The following is a 27,982-nucleotide window of genomic DNA, read 5'->3' as shown; positions in this document are numbered from 1 at the left end:
TGGTTGTTGGTGGGATGCGGACTTTCGAGACAACTCCCTCTGCTTCTGACTTTTACATTTCACGCACTCACACTCCACACATCAACACTCAGCCTGCTGCTGGACCCGACATCTCTGACAGGCTGTAGGTGCACCGCTCTCGGAGATGTCGCTGATAGTCTTCACTTTAACCACTTTGGGTGAGTGGAAGTTTTTATTTGTTTTTGTACAAATGTGCCACTGAGAGTTCACTGAAAGGAATCTCATCTCTTGTAGTAGCCAAAGTGTTCACTCTCCAGCAACAACACAAGTAATCAAAGCCATATGCAGCCTATTATTCACTGTTACCCCATCACAGTAATTGTTGTGTTTCACCAAATGTTAAAGAGCTAAATAAAACCTTTTATATGCCTGTATCCCCACAGCGGCATACTTTTATCTAAAGAGTGAATTCATGTGATTCTTATTACACTGTCTTGCTTCTAGATGACATAGAATAAGATGGCATGTGGTCTGTTTGCTATGAAGATTTAGTCATCTAACTGACAGCGGTTCTCCTCTGTGTAGTCCTGTGGTCTCCTGTCAGGCCTCAGCTGCCAGAGTTTGGAGATATGTGCACAGAGGGCAGCTGCTACCCCGCCACAGGTGACCTGCTGATCGGCCGGCCGCACAAACTCACCGCCTCCTCCACCTGCGGCCTGCATCAGCCAGAGCAGTTCTGCATCGTCGGACACCTGGAGGTAAGAAATGAGCTGCGGCTGCTGGAAACTTGGAATACAAACTACCATATTTCCGCTTGTGGTAGAGCAGCTCCCCTTGATATCAGCAGGGTGAAATGTGGGAGTTTTCCAAAACAGCAGATAAGTGCAGTGTGGAAATCCTGCTATCGCTGTGCTTGTATGGACTTCTGCTGGTATAAAAGTCCAGTTTGTTTGAGACTGATTTGTCTTGGAATTAGAGTGTACAATTAAAAAACTACAGTCATCTGAAAAAGAAAGCACACCATCTTTGAATTCTTATGTTTTATTTATCAGGACATAATAGAACTAATCTGGTTCCCATCAGTTTTCAAAATGAGGTAATCCAACTTTAGATGGACAACAGCACATGACATTTTATGCTTTATTACTACTGATTTAACAAAAACTAAGTCAAAACGCAGAAGCAGCGAGTGAAAAAGTAAGTCCACCACTTTAAGCAGCAACAACATGAAGTAATCACTTTCTGGATCATGTTATCAGTCTTTTACGTCACCGGGGAGGATTTTTGGCCGACATTTCTTTACAATGTTACTTCATTTCATTGAGGGTTGCAGCATTCGATTATGCACAACTCTCTTCAGGTCCCACTACAGCATTTCAATGGGGTTGAGGTCTGGACTTTGACTGAGCCATTGTAACACCTTGATTCTTTTTCGTCCTTCAGATCCTCTGCAGTGATTGGAATGGTTGTTCTGTTTCATGAGCCAGTCTCAGCCAAGCTTTAGCTGTCAGACAGATGGCCTCACATTTTCACTTTAGAATACTTTGGTATACAGACGAGTTCATGGTCGAATCAATGACTGCAAGGTGCCCAGGTCCTGTGGCAGTAGAACAAACCCATTTCGTCAGCCCTCCACCACCATTCATGAAAGTTTTTATGTGGTGTTTGTGCATTATAATCACCTCCACTTTGTTCTGTTCAGTCCAAAGGACATTGTTCCAGAAGTCTTGTGGCTTGTTCTGATACATTTCTACAAATCTAAGTCGGGCTGATGGGTTCATTTCGGAGAGAATAGTCTTTCTCGTAGAAATTTTTCCAAACAAGCCATACTTGTTCAGTCTTTTTCTCATTGCAGTGTCGTGAATATTAACATATAACATGCTAACTGAGGCCTGCAGAGACTGTAGTAGGTTTTTTGCAGTTTCTCTGAGTATTACACAGTCTGACTTTTGGGTGAACGTCCTTGGAAGTCCACTCCAGGAAAGATTGCCAGCTGTCATGAATGTTTTCCACTTTTTTACTGTATAATGATGGACTCCAAGTAGTTTGGAAATGGCCTTATTGCCCAGATTGAGGGGCAGCATCTCTAAGATCACTGCTGATGTCTTTCCTGCTTGGCATTGTGTTAACACACACATGAATGCTCCAGATGTGTCCGCATTTTGGGTTAGTTTTTGCTAAGAAAATTATGATATGAAAAACCCCAACACTTTGTGTGCTTTCTTTTTTACATGAAATGCTAATAGTTATCTGTATTGAAGATCATTTTAAGAGACCTTAGGAGTGCTTTTTAAGTGCTCCAAGGAACTCCAGCATGCATAAGGGTCATTTTAAAGCGTGAGAACGACTTCCAGATGTCCGCTGGTTTGTTGTTGCTTGCAGACTACATTTCCCCAATGGGACCATACAGATTCTGAAAATAATCACCAAAAAAAAAGATAAAAATCCTCACTGCAGTTTTATGTGATGTGTCTTTTTTATTGTGGGAATTGCTTTAAATTGGCCAGAACAACAGGTAGCCCGCTGCTAATAGGGATTACTTCCAAAGCAAATCATTAGACACAAGAGAAGTTGCACACCAAGATGTAAACACCCTCCTCAGCAATACTAAACCATCCACAACCCAAAGTCTTACTATATATAATGCACTTTCTGGTGGCGGAAAGTAACATTTACTTAAGTTCAAATCTGAGGATATTCTAATGAAGTACTTCCATTTCATACAACTACAGTTATCTACAGCACATTGAATTGAGCAGTTCCCTAATTTAAGGATTATGCGACTAAACAAATGAATTTGTTGAGCAACTGGTCGACACTTGAAGTGGAAATGCCTCTGTAGTTTGTGTAAAATGGATCGATTCTCTGTACAGAGCAGGATTCATGAAAATGTAGCAGCACTGCTGGTCTTGAAGATGGCATTTTTATGACCGTGACCCATCGCTCATGAATGCGTGTAAGAGGCACGGGTCAGTTGATGTCAACACAGCGACGGAATGAATGAACTGCTGGTCTAAACACACGTGAGACCAAGCGACAGCTCGATTTCAACGCCGTTTCTGTGGTTACAGTAGAAGGAGAAGAAAAAACTTTTTTAGAGAACATTGTGTCTGTATGTGTGTGGGAGCGTCCACATGTTCCGCGTCTGCTTGTTGTCTTGTCAAGTGGGAGTTCAGACATTCCCGTCCACAATAAATGCTCTGTCTGCCTCACAATCCCTGCCCTGTGTGGATGGGAGCCGGGGGCGAGGTTGGGGATATTCTCCTCTTATCAACTCTCCTTCGGCATTTTCTGTCTGTGAATGGTGTTTTTATGAAGGCCCAGTCACACTGTGCGGGCTCTCTGAGGATGAGCACAGTCCTCGAGTATGAGCTACAGATTAGGGAGGGAAGGAAGTTGGACTCATCAAGTCGCAGACATTTTTTTCACCACCAAACACGGTTAAGTGGAGCCACTTATCCCAACTCTCCTCACATTTCAACGCAGACATATTTGGACCAGCGCTTGGTGAAATTGTGAAACCCGTCTTGTTTGCTCATGCGCTCCAATATTGTGACATTTAAGAGTGTGTGAAACATAGTTTTGCTTACATGCCAAACCATCTGCTTAGCTAATCCCAGAGCTAGTAAATGCAAGAATACACCGACTACTTATGTAGTGTGACTAAATGTTTTTCAGCACGTCGGGCAGTTCAAGGTCAAATTCCACTTATAAAAAAAGGAAAAAGTTCAGATAATCCTGTAGTTTAATGTGAAATGGAGCAGCAGTCCTATTGGACAAGTGGTTGTGATAAAATTGACACTTGAATTATAGAGAAAAACAGCAGAGAAAGGAACACAGTTTGAGGCCTGATCCACACTTACACATATTTCTTTAAGTTAGTTTTTCCCCAGTCACATCAACACTTAAGTTTCATAAAAAAAAACTAAAAAAAATCTCTATTCAAAAGGCAGAACACAACCAGAACAAAAAGGTTCAACAGAGACAGTTAAGGCCCCAAGTGGTGCATACGTGCTTCATTAGTTCCCAAACTACTTGTCTTGACAGTCCAAGGGTGTCAAAGCAAACTGATGGCTGCATGTTTCAGTGATTTATCAGAGTTGTAAACATTGTGGTTTATAGAAACATCATTTTGAAATAAAAAGTAGTTTCAGGTTGAAGACTGAAGTCTTATACTTCTACATGGCACAGCGGCAACATGAACTGAGGCTTGAACACTTTCTGTCAATCAGGAGGAGAAGAAATGTTTTGTGTGCGACTCCAGGCAGATGTACAACGAGTACAGCAACCCCATGAGCCACACCATTGAGAACGTGGTCACCACCTTCGCCCCCAACCGTCTCAAGACCTGGTGGCAGTCTGAAAATGGTAAGAAATCACGCCTGAGAAACAGGCCTGTGTTTGTCTTGAATTAGAGATAGAATGATGGGTACCTGAATGCTAGTTTAAAGCGGAACAGCGTGTGAGCACCCTCTGAGGCTGCTCTCGTGGGAACTGAGCTCAGTAATGACTAGACAGAAGATCACAGAGCCTGGTCTTGGGGGATGGGTTTGCAGGTGTGCTGAGGAGAACAGGTGTGCATGTAGGAAACAGATGCACATCATCACTTGAGCACGCAAATCACTGTAAAGTTTAAAAAAGGAAGTAAGTCATGAGCCAGCGGGGCTTTAAGAGCTCCAGGGTAAGAATGACAATTTAAAGTTATTATCTCCTCAGACGAAGAGGAAATTCACTTTAAAGCGGGGATTTAAACAAGTAATCCCTCCTACACAGGACGGCTGTAAAAAGCTGTTTCCATGGTCTAATTTATTTTTGCTGCAGTTGATTCAAGACGCGATCTGGAAAGTGAAAAAATCATTCTGCCAATTTCTGTTGAATCAAGATTTACATCTATATCTGTTTTTTTTATGGTTGTAATGCAACGAGCTCAAAAATGTTGAGCTACTTGACGAATTTGAATTTCACCCATTGGGGGATAAATAAAGTATTTTTCTATTCTATTCTAATCTATTCTATTCTATTAAGTAGCAGTCTTAAAGTTACCCTCAGCTAAAAATCCCATCTTTAACCTTTTTAACACGTCAAGAAGGTGTTTTTATGTGTTACGAGCCATATCATGAGCAAAATCCGCCATCGGTGCTATGGATAAGGACTTCTGCACTAAACCTTGAGAGCACCACCGACATCTTCAAAGAGGCAAGGTCAGATAGACCGCATGTTCTTCGTAGACTATCCTTAGAAACAGGTCTTGACTACTTGCTGGGTGGGGCTGTACAGTTTATTGTACAGTTTACAGCATGCACTGTAGGGAACTGATGAAACAAGACGTTAACAAGTTACATAAGCTCGGTGGAGAAGGCTTGGGAAGCAAGGCAGAGCGAGGAGCCAAAAGCTCTTCGCCAGCTTGCTCGCACAGCCTTTGTGATACTGTTGATCCATTCTGATACTTCCACTTTCATGTGATCATGTCTAATTTAGCATCCCATTCTTGAGAATCTCTCTCTCATTTAAACAGTTATGGCTCAATTACCCCAATATTACAAATGCTAAAAGTTGCATAGGGCAAGTAGAGTCAGAGTAACACAGAGAACTGCAACTAAAAAGATAAATCTCCTCTCATACAGTTTAAACAAACACAACTGATATATGCAAACTGCCGAACTTGTTTAAACATACAAAACCTGTTTTATTTGGGTTGTTCTGAAATATTAACTACTCCAAATAAACTAGGAAACCCATTAGATATGACACTCTGTGACGCGAGAACGATGTTTCCTCACCATAACATAATTATAATCACATTACTCCAGGTTCCCATGAAGACGAAAACATTCCAACCGTCTTTACTCCCACATTTATTCCACACATGCACACACTGTTCCTGCAGAGTGGTGGGAATCTATCAGAGGTGTGAGTCATAGTGGAGCAGCAGCCAGCAATGCAGATGGCTCTTGAAGCAGCAGGAAGCTGCAGACGCACAATGGGCTCACTTGGGATTTCCCGTATTCCTTTGCAGCAGTTCTCCATTTCCATCTTGGCTTCTGAGCAGCTTAGTTCTTACTTATCTGAATGTTAAATGCCTTAATAGTGGATACTTAGACATCATAAACCAGGAGAAATTTGTTGTTACTAATATCAACACCTAATAACTACTAAGTTTGATTGATATTTGGCACAAGAATGGGAAATGCAGATATGTCCTTTTTAATCATAAACCAGAATTCTGAGTATATGGATTAATTTGACCAGCTGTGTGCAATAAATAAAAAGTGAAGGCTTAATTTTTTTTCTACAATTTTGAGACAATCTACTCAAGGGACCTAGATACTGAAAATGAATATGGTTAGAGGCCATAAAAAGCTGCCAAAATTACTTCCAAATGAGCAGTCAAACAAGTAGGCAAGTAGCAAGTGTGAAGAAAGGTTGTAAAAAATAACAAAAAATCACTATAGTCCAAACAACCAGACAAGATAAGAATGTCCAAGAGCAGGCAAACTGACAAAAACCTGGAACAGACTTTAATTATAACACTTTCACTTAAGAACAGGAGAGAATCAAATGGCTGGAGAGCATGACTACATACGAGGATGATCTAGCAAGGAACAAAGACAATTAACAAATGGAACGAATGGGATTAACTGACAGGGCAGAGGTGTGGCCTGACAAACAAACAGGTGCACAAAGACAAAAATGTCGTGGAAGTGACAACTAAAACAAACAATCCTGTCTGTAAGGCGGTTCTTGGGCTTTATCAATTCATGAACAGGCTACTCTGGAAAGAATGTTCTTCTTCTGTTCCAAAGCCAGTATAAATCCTAATCCTAATCCCTGATGAAAATGTTACACATTATTCTCCATTTTAAAACTATGTAACTTAAAACGTGTAAGTGGTAAGTTTCTTTCTTCGTTTGCGACGCAACAAGGGGTCGGACTTAGTTGCAGCCATTGTCCGTGTTTGCTACTCACAAGGCTTCTCGTGCTCCATAGCTCAGGCGACACAATCCAGAACCAGAGACTATACCGGTTCATGTCCAGATGTGGAACGAGCTGACTTGGCTGCATAAACGGAGTCTGAAATTGCTGAGCGAATGTTTGGATGTGTGAAAAAGTCTGTCTGGGCAGTGTCAACATTTTAAATTCCCACATTTGGAAAGTCGTGAATTGTTAATTTCCTGTTTCTCCTGCAGGTGTGGAGAACGTGACCATTAAGCTGGACCTGGAGGCTGAGTTTCATTTCACACACCTTATCATGACCTTCAAGGTGCCTGTTTTTCCTCACGCACAACCTCATCAACACGCGTGTGTTTATGGTATATCACACAAATATTTCCACATCCATGGCATGGAGATAAGCATCCAGCTGTGACAGCTGTGTCAGAGGACTGTAGAAAATCATTTTGGTCTACTGAGAGCGGTGGAAAGAGGAGGAGGAGGAGGGAGAGGATGAGTTTGGGGCTGTGCGGTGAAATCTTATCTCTCATTGCCATCATGTGATGGCCCTGATGGTGGCCAGCTGGAGTCATGCTTCCCATCAACACTGTGGCTCTACATCTTAGTCAAAACACACTCAAGGCCATACATCCTGTGTGTTGGCTGCATGTCAGGAAAGACCAACAGCAGCATTCTTACAGTAATGCCTGGAGTTATAGACTATTTCTGCAACTGTTAACTCAAATTTCATACTGAAGACAGAAAATTTGCACACATTTTTATCTATTTGAAATATGTATTTGATGCAATACATATATATATCCTTATGACTATTATTCAACACCCAATTGATATAAAAAATGAGAACTGGAGGGTGAGTGCGAGCAGCCTGTGACAACAACATCTTTACCTTTTTTGTCTTTTTCTGTACTTTTTAAAAAAGTTGCCATACCATAATATCAACTTAATTATAGTACTATTTTCAGATTAACTGCCAGCACACCGATACATTAACTACAACACGACAGTTGTAAAACCCTTATATTGTGCCTCTTGAGGGAGGCCATTGTGGATTTTATGATCCATTTAGGATGAACATCTTATTATAGTAGCCATCTTCCTTTAATCCTCATCTTTCAAACTATGAATGTGAAAAACAACCATAGAAGCTGATTTATGTGTGACGCTTTGGTCAAATCTACATGAGCGTTAGAATCTCTTGGGTTGCCAAAACCCGTTTAAAAAGGGATACTCTGATTTCAAATAAACTTATTTACATTTAAAGCAATTTTTATTGAAAAAAAAATCTACCATGCTTATAAAGAGAAAGCAAAGAGCGTTATCCTGACAGTTAAACAAACAAGATCAGATGTATTGGTCATGCATACACATGAAATTTGTCCTCTGCTTTTAACCCATCCAGGTTGGCACGCACATGCACACACACTCATAGAGACAGATGCCATTGACACAGGGGTACGGTGCCTTGCTCAATGGCACCTCAGCTGTGACAGAGGTGGACTGACACCTCTCCAGCTGTCAGTTTCACCAATCTTTTTGAGGGGTGAGAGTGGGAATTGAACTGCCAACCCTCAGGTTATTGGACAACCCACTCTAACCACTGAGCCACGGCCGCCCAAGGAGATGCAGCTTCAATAAAACAAGTAATGAGATGAATTACTTCAGTTTAACCCGTTTAACCTTTTTTTTTTTTTGCCTACAGACATTTCGTCCAGCTGCCATGATAATCGAGCGTTCCATGGATTTTGGGAAAACATGGGAGGTTTATCGTTATTTCGCCTACGACTGTCAGTCATCCTTCCCTGGAATTTCCACAGGACCCATGAAAAGAGTGGATGACATCATCTGTGACTCCCGCTACTCAGATATCGAACCATCCACAGAGGGAGAGGTAAGTTTGCCTGCACTAAAATATATATATATATATATATATACATATATATATATATGTATATATATATACACACACACACACACACACACACATGTATGTATGTATATATGTATGTATATGCGTTAGGAGGTTTTTGGTTTAGACTTTTTTTTCCTTTTTTAGGTGATATTCCGGGTCCTGGACCCTGCCTATGAGATTGAGGACCCCTACAGTTTGAGGATACAAAGTAAGTTGTTATGTTAAATTGGCATTAAAAAGCTCATTGAACCGTTAGTGTTGTGTCGTTGGGTTTGTAGGCTGTGACACAGTGCCGAGAATTGATCGTCACCGAACCTTTTTCAATTTCAAATTGAAGAACTTTTGAAAAAAGAGAATGACAAGGATTTCAGCTGATGCACAATTGAACGATTTGATAAATAATTTGATGTTTTTTCTCCTGAGGGGGTAAAATCATCTATCGATGCATAATGAAATCAAAGAAAAGTTTGAAAAAAAAAATCATTTTTAAAAAATAATTTAGAAATAGGTGATAAAAGCTGAATTTGGAAAAGCTGTTGACCTTTTTGGCTCGTTTCCCCCTTAACATTTTTAATTCCTTGAGCCATTAAAAAGTCAACATCGGAGTTTCTGCATTTAATTACTAATCTAAGAATTAATATAGCAATACTTATATCACAACAACTTATTTTGAATAGAATATATAAGATTAAAAATAAGTACAAAATAATGGCAAAGCTTTATTAAAACCAAATAAACTAATAAATAAATATTATCCACTCTGTTTACCTGAAAATAAATATTAATCTTGTTGATTAACAGATGAATAATTGGATTAAAAGAGCAGCTGTTAATTAAAATCTACTGACAGAAAGTGATTCGGTTGAAATTCTGTCTCTATTTGATCATTTTGTACCAAAGTACGTAAAAATATTTTCAGGAAACGTAACAGAATTCAACATATTTCAGTTATTTCAGTTAAAGGCAGAAGCTGACTGACAATAAACAGACGAGTTTGATATAGCCTCATGTGACACTAAACCCCCGTGTGTGTCTTTAAAGGGCAGAGATTATCCCCACAAAGTGCCACTGAAAAATGATTCTGAGTGAAATGCAGTTGTTGGTTGGTCCGGCTTCCTGTAGCAGAGTTTCAGGAGTCAGGGGTCAGAAAGGAAGAGCGCCGCAAAGAATTTCACATGCGGAAGCGACTCAGACTTTGTACACTCGCCCACATCCAGGCAGAAACTCATACCGTCTCTTCCTCTGTCGCACACACATGTAGAAAGGCTTTGTGTTAAGTGTGTGGTGAACAGTATAAGAATCATTTTGTTGTAAAACTTTGAGATGAGAATGTAATTTTACTCCTCTATCACACAAATGAATGACCAAAATGCAGAGAATTCAAGGCCTACCATAAGAGTTCTATAAAAAGCTAAGCTTTTAAAGCTTAAAGATTCACATATAGACAAATATTTGTGGAAATTCATGTGAAAAGCATTACTTCAAAACGCCCCTTGTTGAAAGCACTGAACGGAAACTTCCCAGTAGGTGTTTCTCTAAATTTTCTGTCTTGATTTTGCGCAGAAATGCTGAAGATCACCAACCTCAGAGTGAAGTTCATCAAGCTCCACACGTTGGGCGACAACCTGCTCGACTCCCGTGAAGAGGTGACGGAGAAGTACTACTACGCCCTCTTTGACATGATCGTCCGTGGAAACTGCTTCTGCTACGGGCACGCCTCAGAGTGCGCTCCGATCGATGGGGATCCAACAGGAGCTGAGGGCATGGTATGTCACAACCAAACTTTTCACATTTTTCTTTTGGAAGGGGGGGGGGGGTTAACGTAACTTAAATTTAAAGGCTTTGATCAAATACATTAAAATTAGCAGAGGAAAGAATTGCACATCAGAGTCCATTTAGTAGCTTGTCTGAAGCTTTTGATCATATTATGTGACCTCCGTCACTTCATTTGGACTAGTTAATGAACGAAAAAAGTTTAAAAATGAATATCAGTTTTTGGATTCTAGCTATTTTCATTTTATCAACACTAGTTTATCAACACTGATAAACTAGACATCAGTTTGTCAAGTCGGATGCATTTGAATTAAACAATGAAATGAACATCCAGCAAAAACTTCAACTCAAGGGTCAACTTCACTGACCTTTTCTAACTTTTCAACCACATCTCGGCGTCATAATCAGTGAATGGAGCCGTAAAACAGCTATTACTGGTAGTGGACGTTTGAATTGAGATTATTTATTCACAGAAGCGAATCAGTGGGTTTACATCAACTTCAGTTCTTAACACCTTACACCTGAATGTTGCTGTTCAGTTGAAAAAAAGACGAGATGGCTGTGGCGCTTTGCAGAGCTGTACATGACAGGTGCATCGCTGTTCATTTTTGCGTACAGGTTCACGGTCGTTGTGTGTGCAATCACAACACTGAGGGGCTGAACTGTGAGCGTTGTCGGGACTTCTACCAGGATTTGCCTTGGAGACCCGCTGAGGGACGAAACGCACACTCCTGCAAGAGTACGAACTGTCTTTGGTTTTGGTTTGCGCAGGAGCCGATTTACCATAATGTCCAAATATTCTATCTATGATATATTATAGTGTTATAGTTTACAAGATGCTTCGCAGACAAACTAGTTGAACTGTTTCGGTTTGTGAAAAAAACGCCTACAGTATCTGAGCCTGTGATATGAGGATTTGCTCCTGACATATGTCAGTAAAATTAATATTTCTGATTGCTGGACTGCCATTTGACGCTTTACATAATGCATTACTTTTAAAAAATCTAAATAAGTGGCAGATTATATGTATATTAGGCATTGAAAATTATATTTACGGCACCGATTAAATCAAGATCATAAGTAAAGACTCAAGAGTAAAAGTACAAACGTATGGATTGTGTGTACAATTCTTAAAGCTAAACTAGATCGCTCCATCTCTCTTTGCCTTCCTCCTCAGAGTGCGAGTGCAACCAGCACTCCACATCTTGCCACTTTGACCTCGCTGTGTACATGACGACTGGCAACACGAGCGGAGGCGTGTGCGACAACTGCCAACACAACACCGTGGGCCGACAGTGCGAGCAGTGTGCGCCTTTCTTCTACCAGAGCTCCGCCAGACTACTGAGAGACCCCAACATCTGCGAACGTATGTCACCCTCACGCCACCTCTGGCCACTGAACACCCACTCCGCTTATGAACCGTCTTGTTGCCGTCACCCTCCAGGACACGTTTCTTCCTTACAAACTTGAGACTCGCACCATCTGGAGCTGTTCTCGCCAACTGTGTCGAAGGCTTTGTAGTGAAGAGGCTGAAAGCAGTTGTTGCAGCATGATTGTAATTACCTACAAAGTACCGGTTACAAATGGAAGTAGTGCTGTAAAATGAAATTCAGCCTCCCCCTCTTTTATCTTCCCCTCCGTTTTACCCTTCACAAATAACATGCTGCTTGTGCAGCTCTTTGCTCTGTAGCATCTTATCCATTCTCACTCACAAACAACTTACTGAAACATGATGTTATCATATCTAAGCTATGGCTAATTTACATTTATTTTCTAGAAACTCGATAACGAGATTCTTTGTTGGTGTCTTTCAACATTTTTCGTCTCCTTTGTTACAAAGTAAGGTTGTAAAAAGTGTTCAGCACATCTAATCATGATCCCTTTTTTTTAATCTCTTCACCATGAGGCCTAAAGTGTTTTTTTATACAAGAGAAGTTATCTACTTTTAAAATTCACAAAAAAAAAAACTGGACACACATTGATGCTCGTGGTAGATCCTCTTCCATTTTCAGCACCTTCAAAGGAAGGAACTCTTTCAGTTTCAGCCTCTGTGCGAGCAACAAATGTGTGAAAAACGTGAACGGAATCTCCATGGAGAGTCCACTTAAAAGTCTGTTTGTAAGAGGGTTAAACGCAGAATAAAGCCACCAGAGCTGGAGCTGTAGCTCCAGAGAAAACTGCACACAAGAATATAATCGGGGCTGTGAGGATGGAAAGACTCGATGAAGGTTGACCCTCTGATACTCTAACCAGGTGGATAACATGTCTGTTCATCGTGAAAACATTCACTCGACAACTTTTTTTGTTAGTTTCTTCGACAGGCGATCAGTAAAATTTACATAGATGCAAGATGTTTTGTTATTTGTCCAACTTCTGTTCATAGAAACACAGTATTCCACTTTTTAACAACCTGAAACATTTCTTAAATACTAAGTAAATCTCCCAAAATATTGATATAGTTTCAGATTCTTTAGGAAAGCGTACTGTTACATGCATGTGTTTACATAAATCTCCTCCATATCCTTTTTTAATGTTTTCACAGCTTGTAACTGTGACCCGGCCGGGTCTCTGCAGGACGGACTGTGTGACCCGCGGACTGATGTGGCTGCCGGGCTGATCTCTGGTCAGTGTCGGTGTAAAGCCAGCGTGGAGGGAGAGCGCTGCGACCACTGCAGGCAGGGACACTACGGACTGGGAGAAGGGCCAGACGGCTGCCTTCGTAAGTCCCGCCAGGGGCCTCAATGTTCAAAGAGACTGTTCAGCTTTCAAACTGTGTATAAAACTGTGCACATGTCTGATCTTGCGCGTTTTGTAAATCCCAATGAAAGTGAAATTGAGCCTTTGTGCAAGAGCCAGTAAATCTGCTTTGGTTCTTCTCAAAATCATCCAGTCAGGTTGATTGTGAAGAGTGTAGCTGACACGCAAAAACAGGGTGGCTGCTAAAAAAATGAATAAATAAATACATTTTTAAAAAAAATCTAATTTACGCATAGCAAGCAGGCTAAGCACAGTTCACACAATGTGATGAGTTAAGAGGAGTTAGAAGTAAAGTCGGGAAGGGGACCATAGGAGGGTGCCCAGATTCTCCGTGGCAGCCGACTGTGCGCTTCCATGGGGACCAGCTGCGTCCTGAACCCCGACTGAGGAGGGCCATCAGTCTAATAGCGTCCTCACAAATGCTGGAGTCACCGAACAAAATTGATAGGAGGCCTACAACAAAAGCTATCTGCAACAATTTAAAAGAAGAATGATGGAGTCATGTTGTTCATTCAAGTAAGGATTAAAAAGTTTACCAGATTTGTTGTATCGCAGTTGCTTTTGACAGTGGGTTTCCTTTGTGGACAGAAGGATCTGTGTGCTTTCCGTCATTCATATCTCTGCATCTCAGTAACTTTGCAGCCTATAATATATCCCAAGTCACATGAACATGAAAGTTGTGCAGTTTGTGGCAAAATGAGATTGTATGTCAGCTGTCGTAAATAATATTCACGAGTAATTTCCCTCTTTGAAATCAAAGCAGTTTGCCAAAACAGTTTATCAGAACACCGACCCAAACACTCAAAGTGTAGATGCAGTTTTGTACGGTCAAACATAGAGATGCAGCTGATTTGAGTTGCTTCTTTGTTTCATTGTGTGTCTTGGCAGCTTGTACCTGTAACCCACTGGGAACGGTGCCGGGAGGAAACCCCTGCGACTCAGTGACAGGAAGATGCTTCTGCAAACGGCTCGTTGATGGACACAACTGTGATCAGTGTCTGGTACAACTCCAAACACAGCTGTCCGACTTGGCGTAGTTACTTATCCCTCTGTGTGTGAGTCACATCTGTCTGTTTTCTTTCCTTTCCCCAAACAGCCACAGCACTGGGGTCTCTCGAATGACATGGACGGCTGCAGACCGTGTGACTGCGACCAGGGCGGGGCTGTCGACAACAAGTAGGTGTAATCTCAGGGTACATTTATTATCGGTCCATTTAAAAGCGTGGGCATGGTTACCATTTTCCCACCTGCCATTTCTCCCCGTAGCTGTGACCCTCACTCAGGACAGTGCGTGTGCAGGGAGCATATGTTTGGACGCCGCTGTGATCAGGTCGAATCCGGCTTCTACTTCATCGCTCTGGATCACTACACTTATGAAGCTGAGGAGGCCAAGCACGGACCTGTGAGGGTTTATTTTTCCTTTGAATTTATTGTTGCTTTCCCTCAAAGATAGAAATGCTGCAGCATTGTGGTTCTGTTTCTGTCCCTCAGGGTGTGACAGTGGTACAACGGCCTTATCCTCCGGACAGAAGCCCCACATGGACTGGGATGGGCTTTGTTCATGTCCCAGAGGGAGCGTATTTAGAGTTCCATGTCAACAACATCCCAGAGTCCATGGACTTTGACGTCCTTATACGCTATGAGCCACAGGTGACATACAGATTGCAATTTTTCGTTATTTTTGCATGTGACTTGCATACCTGCTTGTGTTGCTGTTTGGTTAAGGCCTTATTTAATGTCCACAACTCTTCCAGCAAGTAGACACCTGACCTAATGGCTGCTATTTCAGTGGCTCACAAATAAATGTTGGTAGCTCTGGATCACTTTTTTTAAACACAAATCTTAGGATAAAATCTCACAGATGGTGACAGAATGACTGCCCCCCAGATTTCTACCCATTTTGCCCCAAAAAGCAAGTAGTTGTCTCTTTTGTTTGATAAACTGAGCATAGAATGGAAAATGCTCAAAAGCGAAAGAAAGGAATGCTTGTTCGAGACCAGGGCAGTTTAACTCATTTTCCATATTTCCTTTAACTTGTTCAGAGTTGCTGGAGCAGAGTGGACTAAATGAAAAGTTCCATATTTAAAAAAAAAATACATTTGTCTGAAAAAAAAATAAAACATTTGAATTGAACAAATTCCACATTTTGTGTGGAAACATAAGCATGAATCAGTCAATCAAGGTTTTTGCTGGCCAATGCTTCCTCAAACATGTGCAACATGCAGACAGACGGCTCTTTAAGTGAAAACGAATATATATTTGTGGATCTCAGTCAACAGATTAACGGTGTACTTTGTATGTTGACAGCTACCACAGCAGTGGGAGCAGGTGAACATGCGAGTGGAGCGCCCCGTTTACAACCCTCCAAACTACTACGCCCACTGCAGCAACTCCGTCCATGGCGGAGACGAGCAGTCCATCTCTCTTCCACCTGGATCGAGGTAATATTGAGATTTCAATGCCGTTTGTCTCCCTAACAACACACTCACCACACACCCTGAGCCTCTGTTGTGTTTTAGGCATGTGCTGCTGGTGAGGCCGGTGTGTTTCGAGAAAGGATTAAACTACACCATCCGTCTCACTCTGCCGCTGTACTCGTCAGTCAGCCCCATCCAGAATCCATACACACTCATCGACTCGGTATGCTTACATTTACATTTAGGGCTTCCTCCCACATAAGGCCTGTTCCCATGCTTATAATACATGTTACTTTGCCTTTACAAACTCTTCTGTTATGGTTTTCCAGTACCCTTATGACCCAACAATCTCTTTATAGTTGGTGCTGATGCCCCGAGTTAGAGAGCTGGACATGTTTCATGGGACAGAGGGTGAAGGAGCATGGGATACCTTCCAGCGCTATCGATGTCTGGAGAGCAGCCAAAGTGTCGTCAAAAGCCCAATGACCGACATCTGTAACGACTACATCTTCAGCGTCTCTGCTCTGCTGCACAAAGGAGCCATGGGTTCGTAGTTTAGAAGTCTGTCCTTACAGATATTTGACAGATATTTTCTCATTATCTTATGAAGTATAGTTGTTTTTGGTGTTGATTTGCATCTCTGCGATGTTATTTTGTGTCTTCGATGTCAAACTGCTTTTCTTTGAGGTTCTTTTGTGTTTTTAAAGATCATTTAGTGTCTCTTGAGTGATGTTTTGTGATGTTTTAAAATGATTTTGTATCAGAATTTAAATCAGATATCTACTTTTTCTGTGGCACAAAAAAAAAGTATATGGAGCCTAGAGACATGTTTAGACAAGCATTCAGTAATATTATTAGAAATATGAGGTAGTAAAAATAATGAGTATCTCATTCCAGTCATAAGGAGGTTTCAAAGAAAATGCTTTTGTCTGTTTAAGAGGCTGTTTATATAAAGATTCTAATAAGTCTTCATGTTTTTATATCATCTCCCAGCATGCCAGTGTGACCCTCAGGGTTCGCTTAGCGCCATGTGTGATCCCAGCGGAGGTCAGTGTCGGTGTCGACCCAACGTTGTCGGAAGGAACTGCGACCATTGTGCTCCAGCTACGTTCCTGTTCAGCCCTGCCGGCTGCAGACGTGAGTGTCTGACAGGGCTGCACGATGCAATGTCAACGCGTTAAAATGTTTTTCAGCATTAATCCCAATTTCACCCCCCAGCTTGTGACTGTGATCCTCTGGGCTCCGTCAGCCTCTTCTGCCATGAAGCAACTGGTCAGTGCGAGTGTATCCCAGGAGCAACAGGTCGCCAGTGTTCCCACTGCCAGCCAGGTTTCTGGGGCTTCCCTCAGTGCCGACCATGCCACTGCAACGGCCACAGCGAGTACTGCCACCCTCAGACTGGAGAGTGTCAGGGCTGCAGAGACTTCACCGCCGGACATCACTGTGAGAGGTACGATGTGTTGATGATGGAGGGCAGAGACGACCACATTTAAATGCAGTTAAGATTGACAGTGTTGAAGATTTAGTGTTTGTTGATTCATAGCAGCAAATAAAATGTTTTCCAGGCATGATCTTGTGTAGTAAAAAGTAGAATTATGTGAACACACACTGGCATTACTGTTTGGGCCGACTTTCCTCGTGACCGGCATTGAGAAACTTCATTTTTTTCCCACTTACTCTTCCTTCCAGCAGACTCTACAGCTAATCTGAATGGATTCCAGTCAAAGGATCAATGGTTGTTCTTTTCTGTTACTTCCAGATGTCTGAATGGTTACCATGGTGACCCAGAACTGGGTTCAGGAGGCTACTGTCGCCCTTGTATGTGCCCAGACGGGCCACGCAGTGGTCGGCAGTTTGCAGACAGCTGTTACCTTCTGGCCAACACCAACCAGCTGGTGTGTGTGTGCAGCCACGGCTACAAAGGTGTGTAAACACGCACACGACATTTGATAGATTTGATTCACTGCAAGCAGCTCAGAAGGGCAGCTTTTGTCATCATGCCCTCAACTCACACACACACGTCACATGTTGCAAACACAAACAACCCTTCCGTCCTCTGTAATTAGCCTGCTGGCCTCGGTCTTCAGATTCATGAAGAAACGATTCTGCGTTGTCATATCAGTTTGTTTATCCCGGGTTTCCATTCCTCATTCCAGGTGCCAGGTGTGACGAATGCGCCCCAGGTTACTACGGAAACCCCCTGGTTCCTGGAGGGCGCTGCACGCCCTGCCAGTGTAACAACAACATCGACATGCACGACCCGGGGTCCTGCGACGTTCGCACAGGTGCCTGTCTCAAATGCCTGTACCACACCCAGGGCCACACGTGTCAGCACTGCAAACTGGGTTACTACGGCGACGCTGCCACACAGAGCTGCAGAAGTGAGTCCGACTGTATGCATGAACGCAGTCCAGCTCATTTAATGTTTAGGACAAAAGTTTTCTCTGAAAGGGACAATATCTACCACTACAGAGCTGTATTTCCTGATTATGACCTGCGCTCCTGTGTGCAGAGTGTATGTGTTCCTCGGTGGGAGTGGTACCTCAGGCCTGCTCGTCCCCTGATGACTGTCAGTGTGACCAGCGTAGTGGCCAGTGTCCCTGCCAGCCCAATGTGGTCGGTCAGAACTGCGACCGCTGTGCCCCTGACACGTGGAACATTGCAAGCGGGACGGGCTGCCAGCGCTGCGACTGCGACCGCGTCCACTCTTTTGGGTCCTCTTGCAATGAGGTGGGGCAAATGCTGCAATGAGAACCAAATCTCACCAATAATCTTAACATTTTATTTTGTCGTCACATATTGTCAACCCTAAGACACATAAGAGCTATGTGAATTTTATCTTTCACCTGAGTCAAAAGACAATACTGATACAAAATCACTGCACTGAGAAATACTGAAAATGAACATTTCCTGCATCAGCATCACAGCAGCTGCTTCAGTTCGCTCTCCCTGATGTAGTGTTGAAGCTTGTCTTTCAATGAGTGGTTGTTGCCAGAATTTTACATCGCAAGAAATTTTTTCCAAGCAGTTCTAACTGAGAGCGAAGCCCTAATCTCAAAGGCTTTTGTTTGTATAATGCTTTTGATATATAGTCTCCAGCTGTTTGGGAATGGCTTCTTTTTCTGTTTTCCTCCAGCTCTGTTTTCCTCAAACACACAAGCAAAGAACTGAATAAAGGACCTTCACTCGCACACAAACATTGGGGTTTCTGTGTTTACTGGCGGCATTCCATCCGAGGAAGGAAGTCTCAGAATACACGGTGGAATAACTGAACACAGATTTTTCCAAGAGAAGCGAGTGTGACCAAACTTCAAAGCTCTATTTTGTCTAAATGTGAAATAAAAGCTTTGAAGCGTGCTGAAAATGTCTTGCAGCTAAACAATGAGGGCCTGATTATATTTTGCAGCACTGACCTATTGTGTGTTGTTGCTTTTGCTGTAGGTCACAGGACAGTGTGTGTGCCAGCAAGGTTTTGGTGGCAGGACCTGTCGGGAGTGCAAAGAACTTTTCTGGGGGGATCCAGAGGTCAAGTGTCATGGTAGGACTTCACCCATCACAAGCATTTATCACACAACGCAGCACCTGTATTACTCTGCATATTTTTGTATTAATATTAAGAATTAAAATGTATCAGAACATTTCTGACATTGGTTCCTCTAAGTTAAAGCCAGTGTGACAGACAGCAGTTCATGCCAAGAGCGTAGAAACTTTGCTCCACTGAGAGCAAACTCTGACAGAATGAATAAAATAAGTAGTGATAAGGTTAAGTTAAGTTGTAATCAGTGTTATGAAATTATTGCTTTTTAAACTCTTTTGCTTTTTCAATTTTTTAGTCATTGTTGGCCACTGAAATAATGGATGATAATAGGATTTTACTGTTACCGTCAACAATCTCATTAATAGCTCTTTCATGTCATAGCAGTTTGCAAAAAGTCACAGGGAAAATAAATGAGTAGCTGGCACACATAGTGGATATTCTTTTAGCTAAGAGTCAGAATTAATGGACCCCTAAAACAGAGCTACAAGCTGAGTGAATGTTTAATCCATCAAGTCAACAGAAACGCGTTTCTGTTGACTTGAAAGTTTGCCATATGCAACGCAAAAAGCTCATATTAAGCTTATTGTCCTTTGAAAAATGAATGGGTTTAATGCAAAAAAATATAAAAATTCAGAAATCGTGATGCCATTGTTTGAGAACAATGTGTTCTGTGCAACAATTGACTTTTAAAGGAATCTCCTCTTAATCTTTGTCCAGTTCTTGTTCAAACAACAGCTCTCACAGGGCTTTGCCTGTACTCGTGAAATCAGGTGTTTCTGTACAAAATCTGTTATAATAGGTGGATCCAAATGTGTCTGCAACTGACTTTATGGCATTGCCAAAAACTAATTATTCCCAAATTACATGTAAATAGGGTGAAAAGAAAGTAAGAAGGCACTGCTTCTTACACTGTACTTCTTACCGCCAAACAAGAAAGAGTTGTGTCGTCATAGAGGAGGTATCTAAAGTCTTTAATGATTTCTGTTGATCGATGCATCAAGTCAATTTGCCCCTGTGTAGCACCACATTAAGTCAAACGTACCTTTTGTCTCAGCTGTTGTTAACCAGTTAACCAATCAGAGCAGATGGCATTTTTTAGAGGAGAGCCTTGAAGAGAAAGGAGCTCAAACTGAGCATTTCACAACGGGGGTCACTCAAGAATCTGGTTTTGAAAATGAAAGCATGTACATCTCTTCGAAAAGACCGCAAAATAACATTACAAACAATTCATATTCATATGAAGAAACATAAAATGAGATAATTGGCCTGGACTGAAGCCACCCTACTTTACCTAAACTTCCGTATCAATGCTTCATGATGGCACTATCATTTTCCTTTTGTGTTTCCTTTAAAAATCAGATTTTTGTCTAAGTATGTGAAGTTTGCATTGGATGTGAGTCCCCTGAATCATTCTGCTTGGTCATTTTTCTTTGGCTTTCTGTTCTTTTTTGTGTGTGTGTGTTTATTCTTGTCATAAAACATATGAGAAAATGTACCTGGGGCAGATTTTCAAGTCGTTTCCACATCACGTGGTTTGGGCAGACAACGGCGGTACAGTATGTCAGCAGGGTTGTAAAGAACAGCTTTAGCACTTTGGCGCTCATTGTTCTAAGATCTCAAAAAATGTTTGTCTGCCAAACAAGCTGCTGAAGAGTCCATCTGGCGATACAAGCGTGTCACAGTAGCTGGTTCACCTTCAGAAAGTGAACACCAGCAGGAAAGAGAAAAAGATGATTGAGGGGTAAAGAGAGAGGACGGGGGTGGGAATGACCCCTCATACCCCACTTATGAGAACCAGATGTTCTCCACAACTCCCAGGCACTCAACTTTAGTCATGGACCAACTCTCAGAGGCCCTGGGACTCCTAAATTATCCCAGCTGCATTTCCTCATGGCCTCTAAAGCTGGTTAGCCAGCTGTTCGTTACTTCCTATCTACACAGATGATGTACCATTGCAGCTGTGTTCATGGGAACACTGAGGCCACCTCAGTGAGGAATGTGAGAGACATGCTGTACGTTATTAGGACGAGCATCTTAGAAATGTGGAGTTTGTCCATAGGGACAGGCTTAGATGTCAGAGGTTAAAGTGCTTGTCTTGTCGGCATCTTTGTGTGCGTGGCCTGAACCAAAATAAGTTTTTGTCTTCTCAGCTGCCAGCCAAAAACATCTAATGTGCCTAACTGTTCCATTTGACAGAGGCAAAACTTTAGATCAGAGCTTTTAGAAATCACACAAACAAATGAAGCAGCACTGCTGGTGGAAACCTATGAAAACTCTGCATTCCTCCTTCCTTCATGGCGGTGCTAAGGAAGCCCTGTTGTTTGTCTTTCATGCAGTGACTCAGAATCGAGGGATCAGCAGGACCTTTAGGGCGGACGGGCTTTGAATAAACTTTCATTTCAAATGCTTATTTCCTTAAAGAAGCTTGAAAACTTGGAAATTATTACACTCCTCACATACCTCTCATTAAAGAAAACAAAAGTTAAAGCTGTGCTGTTTTTATGAATCTCAAGACACCAGACACAACGTAAATCTGTGATATTATGAGCAGAACTTTAAGAAAACATCACATAGCACTGCAATATGCAAGCATTTTGTTATTAAGTTACATCAAATGAATGTGAAATTTAAAGGCGATAATTGTGTTGGTTCTCCGCTGCTCAGCTTAGTTGTTCTGGAACACAAGTTAATAATTTCGTCCACCTATGACTCTTTCTGCGTTTCCAGCATGTGACTGTGACCCCCGGGGAATCTCCAGCGAGCAGTGTCATCGTGCCACCGGACACTGCACCTGTGTGGAGGGTGTGTCAGGCCCAAAGTGTGACAAGTGCGCCAGAGGATACCAGGGAGAGTTCCCCGCCTGTGAACCCTGCCACCAGTGCTTTGCCGTCTGGGACACGGTGGTTGGCGAGCTGCTCAATCAAACTCGCCGTCTGGACACCCAAGTGAAGGAGCTTATTACCAGCAGGGTGACAGCGCCGTACAAAGAACTGATCAGCAGCCTGGAGAGAAACGCCGAGGCTGTCAGAGAGATAGTGGAGAACAAAACTGCAGCTGTGAGGCTGGAGAAGATCGAAGATCTCAGGAATCAGATCATGTACGTATATGAACAAATAGAGTCCATCCGAGGGTGATCGATGGCAGCTTTTGTCATTACGGTCTCCTTGTGTTCTCAGTGGTTTGTTATCCTACCTAAATGGAAAGATGAATACGACTGGGGAGGCCTTGAACGTTCTCCATGACGACAGTAACACCACGGACGCAAACTTGGATGCACTGATGGCTGAGGCCAAAAAGATGGAGGAAAACGTCCAAGAGCTGAGACAGCAGGTGCACAACGCCAAGAACGCCAACATCTACGGTGAGAACCGTGGAGGAGAGTTTCTTTAAACTGTTACCTTCCAGGGAAATAAGCACTTTGTTAGAATAATGCTTCACATTTGCAGTGTTTGAACCAAAAGCTTTCGGTTTTATTTAAGTTTGGTTACATTATTGGCTTCTAAAATTGTATCATATTTCAGCCAGATTTGGAATAAATGTTATCTGTAGCATATGAGTATTTATTTTTAGAATGTTTCTATTTTATCATTAGTCAGGTTTTACACATACACCATTGAACACATGCGTGTTTGAATATAAATGGGTTAGGGTTAGTTCTGTTAATTCGCTTAACTTCATACTGTAATGAAGTGTATGTTGAAATGAAAATAATGGTAAAATTCCCAGATTTCCATAAATGATTAATCCAGTTCCCCCAATTTACTGTTTCCAGGTGCCTTGAGCACCATTTCTACTGCACACATGCTGTCTAGGACTGCAGAGCTCCGCACCAACGCCTCTACCAGTGATCCTGGCAACACAGTAGAGCAGTCAGGTGCACTACGGAGAGCCACAGAGGACAAACTGAGCAGCTCCCAGAAGGAATTTGACCGAAAGCACCAGAGAAACAAACAGAAGCTGGACAAACTGTCCAAAGAGCTGGATAAATTTGACCTGTCCCCACTCAGTGAGAAGGTGAGAAACACTGAAGGACTAAACGTTCCTCCAAAACACAACACAGGATATTTTTGACACTCGAATACTATTTGTTTATTATCTTGATGCAGACATGTGGAGGTGCACCTGAAGGTGAAGACTGCTCCCCCTGTGGTGGGTTAGGCTGTGTCGGGGAGGACGGACGGTCTCATTGTGGAGGAGAGGGGTGTGGGGGCCTCGTCACAACCTCTCAAACTGCTCTCAAATCAGCCAAGAACCTGGACCAGGAGATCCAAGCAGCTATGCAGGAGGTGGACAAACTCTCCAGAATGGTAAAGTCATTTTTAAGTCATTTTTAGAATTAGAATAAAAATAACTCCAGGTCGATGTGAACTAATTGCAGGACTTGTTTGTGCCCAGGTGTGGGAAGCCAACGTCCGTGCAAACGAGGCCAAGGCGAATGCTATGGAGGTGCTGACCAAATCGAACCACAGCAAAGAGAGAGTGGAGCAGAGCAACGATCAGCTTCGCAACCTCATCAAAGAGATACGAGACCTCCTCACCAGTGAGTGCGCCACAAACTCTGACACTGGTGTAGAGTTAATCTTTTACGTTTCGCCGACAGTTCTCGTTTTATTGCCGGTCACAAATGACCTTACTACCTGTCCATCAGAGGATAGACTTTAAAGCTCTGAATGGTCCAGGACCAGAATACATCAGTGACCTCCTGACCCAGTATGAACCTTCCAGACGCCTCAGTTCCCAGAGTCAGAACCAGACATGGAGAAGCTGCATTCAGCTTCTATGCCCCACATGTCTGGAACAAACTCCCAGAAAGCCACAGATCAGCTGAAACACTCAGTGTATTTAAGTCCAGGTTGAAGACACACCTATTTTCAGCTGCGTTTGAATAAAGGTCAAAACTTAATCACATTTTAACCACTGATTTTATCGATTGTTCTTACTTCTTTCTTTTTTGTTTAAAATTTAAATCACGCTTTTTATTTCTACTGTTTTAATGTCTCTGTAAAGCACTTTGAATTGCCTTATAATTGAATTGTGCTATACAAATAAACTTGCCTTGCCTTACTATAATATATTAGATATTAGATAATCCACATTTCGTCTTTAATAATCCAGATGACAAGGCTGATGTGTCCGTGATTGAGGCGGTGTCCAACGAGGTGTTGGCTCTGGAGATGCCGACCTCCACGGCAAAGTTGCAGGAGCTGACAAAGGAAATCAAGGAGAAGGTCAACATTCTGACCAGTGTGGAGACGATCCTCAGTCAGAGCGCTGAGGACATCCAGGCTGCCGAGTCTCTCCTGAAGAAGGCCAAGGAGGCCAGGTAACACGCACACTTTACATGATATAGAAATAAAGTATATTCTCATTTCTCTTTTTTTTTTAAACCTCAGTATATTGACATATAGAGAGTTAACTTGCACACTCTCTATGCATTAGCGAGGAAGCATCCAACTTGAAAGAGACGGCGGACAAAGTGAAGGTGGCCCTGGATGAGACTGAGCGCGCTCAGCGCATCGCCATGGACGCTATTCAGCTGGCCAAGAACAACACCAGAGGGACCCTGGACCTGCTGAACTCTGTGAGTGAACCTCAGAGACAGATACAGAGAAGTGTTCCAGTGCAATGCGTTTGCATGTAATGCTTCAAATGACCAGCTTAGTCATGTCTGTGACGTTTTCAGTGCCTAGTCATTGAGCTATTCCTAACGTTTTCTCTGTAAAACGTCTGATAGATCTTTTCACTTTTGTTTGGTGGTGCGTGTCAGGTGGAGACGGAGACAGCCGAGTCGGAGCTGAAGCTGAGCAACACCACAGGACGTCTGGTGCAGCTGGAGAGGGAAGTCGGCCAGCTGAGGCAGAACAACCTGGAGATGAACCAGCAGATGGAGAAGACTGAGCGGCTCACCAGTCAGGCCGAAAGGAACGCAAAGGAGGCGCAGCAGGTCAAACACACACACTGCTTACTCATCTCTACAAGCAACAAAAAAAATTTAATTTAGACACTTTCTCCACTTCAGCTGTTACCGTTGTGCTTTTGTGTGCGTGCAGGAGTATGAGGAGGAGTTGAAAGATAAATTGGACGTGGTGGAGGAGCAGGTGGAGGATAAAGGAGAGTCGGTGCTACGGGCGAGGAAGAGAGCAGACCAACTGCAGCAGGAAGCCAAAGAGCTGCTCGCGCAGAGCAGCAGCAAGCTGCAGAGACTCGGAGGTGACCATTTTCTTCTATGTTGCATGTTTCACTGCTTTACAATACCTCTGCTCTGGTCACAAGAACTAAATAACGCAACGTTTTAACAATCGGGAATCGTAATATTCTTCTTGAGTGAGTGCACATTTGTTTCGGCTCGCTTTGGAGGAAACAAAAACTTTACTGTTTCAGACGAGGTCCGAAACAATGTAAAAAAGCCAAAAGATACTGCTTCAAACTCAAAGGCAGTCGGATGAAGCAGTTGCTATTAATACTGAGGCTTTTGACTAGAGAATTGGATATAGGTGCTTATAAAGGGGGTGACTGACAAATGGTGGGAAACAGGCAGGTGGGAGTGGACAGATCTGAGAAAATGGGAGTTAAAGTGTATTCTATTTACCTCAGAAACTGACTGGGTTCCAGCAAAAGATTAAACCAGTTAACAACTTATTCTGTGTTTTGCACACACAAACATCATGTTCATGGATAGAAATCTGACAGTACTGTGGCTATGACATGATTTTGTGAAACACAAATGGATAGAAATGCTAACGAACCGTACATCACTGCATGTATAACCTATTTTTATCCAGCCGTGATGGATTTTGAGTTCAGGTTGGTGCAAACTACTCTAATTCGGTCATTCTGTTCTGAAAGTTTATTGCAGGCCACAGTGTGTCATGTGGACCAAATAAACGGGAAGAAAATCATGTTTCCTGATCCGTCTACAACACACTGCTCTAATTACTCAGATTTTTCCCATGTGCTGCGGTCACGACAACAGCTGGAGGACAAGCTGCAGAAACCGCTCAACTAGATTTTCTTCCGCTTCGGTGGCATGTTTAAGCTCCATCTCGTCTGTTTGAGTTTGTTTTTATTTGTTTCATCCCAGTGATCATTTCCTGCTCCATGTCCTCAGTCATCTTTAAACCTCAGAGCAACACAGTTCAGGAGTTTAGGAGCCACGATCAAATTTATCACCTCGAAGAAATGGAGGTGATAAATAATGGTCGTTTTTCCATCTGGGACTGCTCACGATCATAATTCATATGCACCTTAACACGCAGCTCTGTTTCTGTTGCATGATTCATGCAGTGTAGGGAACACGACACACTTCATCATGTGAGCTCAACAGTGGAAACAGAAAAGGAAATCTAATCAAGTTTCTGAAAATTTACCCACAAACACCCGTCTGTAACAAACACCCTAAATCCTAAACAAAATATAGGTGCAACAGGGACTGGTGAAATGAAAAGTAATCAACTAATTTTGAGTTTAAACGTCAAAAATGCTCGATTAGGTAAATAGAATAAAACCCAAACTCTGATTGAGCTGACCAGGGAACAGTCCATTTTAAATGAGCTTCGGTGGAGAAAAGCAGGCAGCGTTTCTGGACCATGGCCACATATGGCACAGATTTGACCTTTAATTTTTACATTGGCGAACAGTATTCCGATATTGATCCACAATTTTTACGTGCAGATTTGTGCAGTTTACTGAATCTGAGACTCTTCCTTTCTAAGGTGCTCTTTTCTTTTTAGTACCCAATCATGTTCCAATACACGTCAGGTGTTGCCAATTACCCTAATTAGTTGAAACATGTTTCTCCAGTTGTTATTTTTTATAGTACCACATACTTTTCCAGCCTTTGTTGACGCCATTTGGGACGCGTTTCCGCCAGGAAATTTAAGATTAGGGAATATTTTTCATAAATAGTTGTCTCACATATAGAAAAACAACAGTAAAGAACATTAAAATCCCTTAAGTCACATAGCATTGATCACAAAGCATCATCAGTGCATGTACAAGAAAAAAAAAAAAAAAACATGAAGCAGCATACCTTCATGTTTTCTTGTGTTCACAGAGTTGGAGAGCTCCTACGAGGTCAATCAGCGCATCCTGGAGAACAAAGCTGCAGAGCTGGCTGAGCTGGAGCGAAACGCCCGCCGAGTCCTGGACGAGATCAACCAAAAAGTGACAATGTACAGCAGTTGTGTGTGACGAAACCTTCGCCCGCTGAGACTTTAGAGCTTTTACAGTGAACATAGTGCTCCCAGATGACTGCTCCCGAAAACAAAATACTTTAATATATTCACATTGTGCTGAAAAAAAAATGGTTGAAACTAGCCAGAGACCATTAAAGTATTGAAGTGATAAATCCCAAAGGAACAAACAAGAAGCCAATATGACCTCCGAACAGAGAATGGGTGGAAAATCTAGAACAATTTAGCTGAATATGTTACCGACCTGTGTTTAACTAAATGACTGAGTATATGTGATAGAAGTAATTAAAATACCATATAAAGACTTTCACTATAAAATAAATCAAGTCTTTCTGTTTATTCTGTTGTTGGTTGGTAACTATTTCTTTTGAGCTGTATTTAATCACAGTTACACGCATGCAACAAAGAATAAACTGAATAATTGTAATATTGAATTTAGTAGGCTATAATTTAAAAATTAAAATCCCCAATTTTAATAGAA

The 27,982-nt window shown here is 42.2% G+C and overlaps 1 protein-coding gene across 1 annotated transcript; it reads left to right on the top strand.

The window, feature by feature from the left end:
• Positions 1-59: 59 nt before the first annotated feature.
• Positions 60-27,982, top strand: lamb1b (laminin, beta 1b). Its single transcript, XM_075471832.1, has 33 exons — positions 60-179; positions 547-719; positions 4,194-4,329; positions 7,149-7,222; positions 8,615-8,803; positions 8,969-9,032; positions 10,388-10,590; positions 11,216-11,336; positions 11,775-11,963; positions 13,140-13,316; positions 14,243-14,355; positions 14,451-14,530; positions 14,621-14,756; positions 14,846-15,004; positions 15,662-15,795; positions 15,874-15,994; positions 16,131-16,317; positions 16,765-16,908; positions 16,990-17,221; positions 17,531-17,694; positions 17,928-18,152; positions 18,284-18,501; positions 19,213-19,309; positions 22,037-22,406; positions 22,486-22,670; positions 23,082-23,323; positions 23,416-23,616; positions 23,705-23,849; positions 24,425-24,632; positions 24,749-24,890; positions 25,077-25,253; positions 25,360-25,519; positions 27,363-27,982. Exons 1-33 carry the CDS (start codon positions 146-148, stop codon positions 27,497-27,499), a joined length of 5,337 nt encoding a protein of 1,778 aa, XP_075327947.1. The 5' UTR covers positions 60-145; the 3' UTR covers positions 27,500-27,982.

The sequence above is a fragment of the Odontesthes bonariensis genome, chromosome 8, assembly GCF_027942865.1.
Source record: "Odontesthes bonariensis isolate fOdoBon6 chromosome 8, fOdoBon6.hap1, whole genome shotgun sequence".
NCBI classification, from domain to species: Eukaryota; Metazoa; Chordata; class Actinopteri; order Atheriniformes; family Atherinopsidae; genus Odontesthes; species Odontesthes bonariensis.
This window is presented reverse-complemented; position numbering and strand designations above follow the sequence as displayed.